The 1,366-nt window shown below is 67.2% G+C and overlaps 1 protein-coding gene across 1 annotated transcript in view; it reads left to right on the forward strand.

The window, feature by feature from the left end:
• Positions 1 to 360: 360 nt before the first annotated feature.
• Positions 361 to 1,366, forward strand: part of LOC106148512 (proline-rich protein 36-like) — a 3,457-nt gene continuing 2,451 nt past the window's right edge. Inside the window, exons 1-2 of the mRNA XM_013514364.1 lie at positions 361 to 797; positions 1,155 to 1,330. Coding sequence (XP_013369818.1) covers positions 361 to 797; positions 1,155 to 1,330 — 613 coding nt within the window. The remainder of the gene's footprint in view (positions 798 to 1,154; positions 1,331 to 1,366) is intronic.

Here is a 1,366-nt window from a genome sequence, read left to right on the forward strand (position 1 = left end):
ATGGAAACTCCCAGCCCATGAATAACCTAAAATCTTCCCCTCCTCATCGAAAAAGCTGTGTCATGCTCCTTGTCCACCCCTGCGAAACACACAAACACGCACACACGCCCGGTGTGCGCTCAGCGGGTAGGGCTGGGTCCCCTCTCTCCCTCTCCGTCTCTGTCTGTCTGTCTGTCTCTCTCTCTCTCTCTCTCATTTTGCTTTGTTTTTGAGACAGGTTCTCACTACATGGTCCAGGCTGGCCTCACACGCACAGCGATCCTCCTGCCTCAGCCTCCCGAGTGCTGGGATGACAGGCGAGCATCACCCGACAGGGCTCCGCCCGGCCCCTTGCTCTGCCGGAGCAGCTGCCAGCACACCATGAGGGCTGAGGGACCTCTTTCTCCTGGTCTGGACGATCCCAGCTGGGGACAGCGGGAGGTCCCTGCGGAGCCGGGGCAACCGCGTCCCCACCCGAGCGGCTCTGTGCCCGGCACCAGGCGGGAGGGAAGCAGAGGCGCCGAGGGCTGCAGGGGCTGTGCTGCCCCGGGTCCCCTCCAGGCCCGGCTCCTGTGCCCGCGACACCTCCCCCCTGCAGAGCCGGCTTCACCCAGGGACGACGCGGAGGCCGCCTGTCCCCCAGGCAGAGCAGAGACCGCCAGTCTCGCTGCCCTGCAACTGGGCACCGGCTTGCCACCCTCCTGGGGCCTCCAGGGAGGGGAGGGGCCCGGAGCGACCCAGGTCCAAGCACACCTGGCCAAGCACACCCGGGCCAGGGGCACCGCGCACTGTGAGGAGCTCAAACAGAAGCGCGGACGGTTCGCGAGGGACCTGACTTCTGTCCGTTTGCGTTTGGTTTTGAGACGGGGTCTCACTGTGGATGCCAGGCGGGCCCCGAGCTCCCAGTGACCCTCCTGCCTCAGCCTCCCGAGGGCTGGGGCGACAGGTGTGCAATACCACACCCGCTGAGAAACTTGTACTGAAGCGTGTCTCCCCTCCCTGCCCCTACCCTCTGGCCGAGGGCAGGTGGGAGGGACGTCGGGTCTCTGACGCTTCCTCCCCTCCACCTCCTGACCGCCTGACGTCGGAGCGACTGAGGCAGGAGCTGGAGCAAGGACAAATAAACAATGCGGAGGCGCACACCTGTCATCCCAGTACTCCGGAGGCTGAGGCAGGAGGACCGCCGCCAAGGTCCTTGTAGCTGCGCTGGGTCAGACGCCCCAGCCTAGGAGGGAGCCTAGCCCGGACCGAGAGCCGGTGTGGCCGCGCTTGCGGGGCTGCTCCTCCAGCCGCAGCCTCTTCCTGCGCCCCAGCTGCTCGCAGCCGGCGCCCCTTCTCCCAGAGCCGGCCGGTGCAGAGCCCGCGGCGGCCGGCAGGGGGCGCGCCG

This window comes from Chinchilla lanigera, unplaced genomic scaffold, assembly GCF_000276665.1.
Source record: "Chinchilla lanigera isolate Chin_1 unplaced genomic scaffold, ChiLan1.0 scaffold00022, whole genome shotgun sequence".
Classification (NCBI taxonomy): Eukaryota; Metazoa; Chordata; class Mammalia; order Rodentia; family Chinchillidae; genus Chinchilla; species Chinchilla lanigera.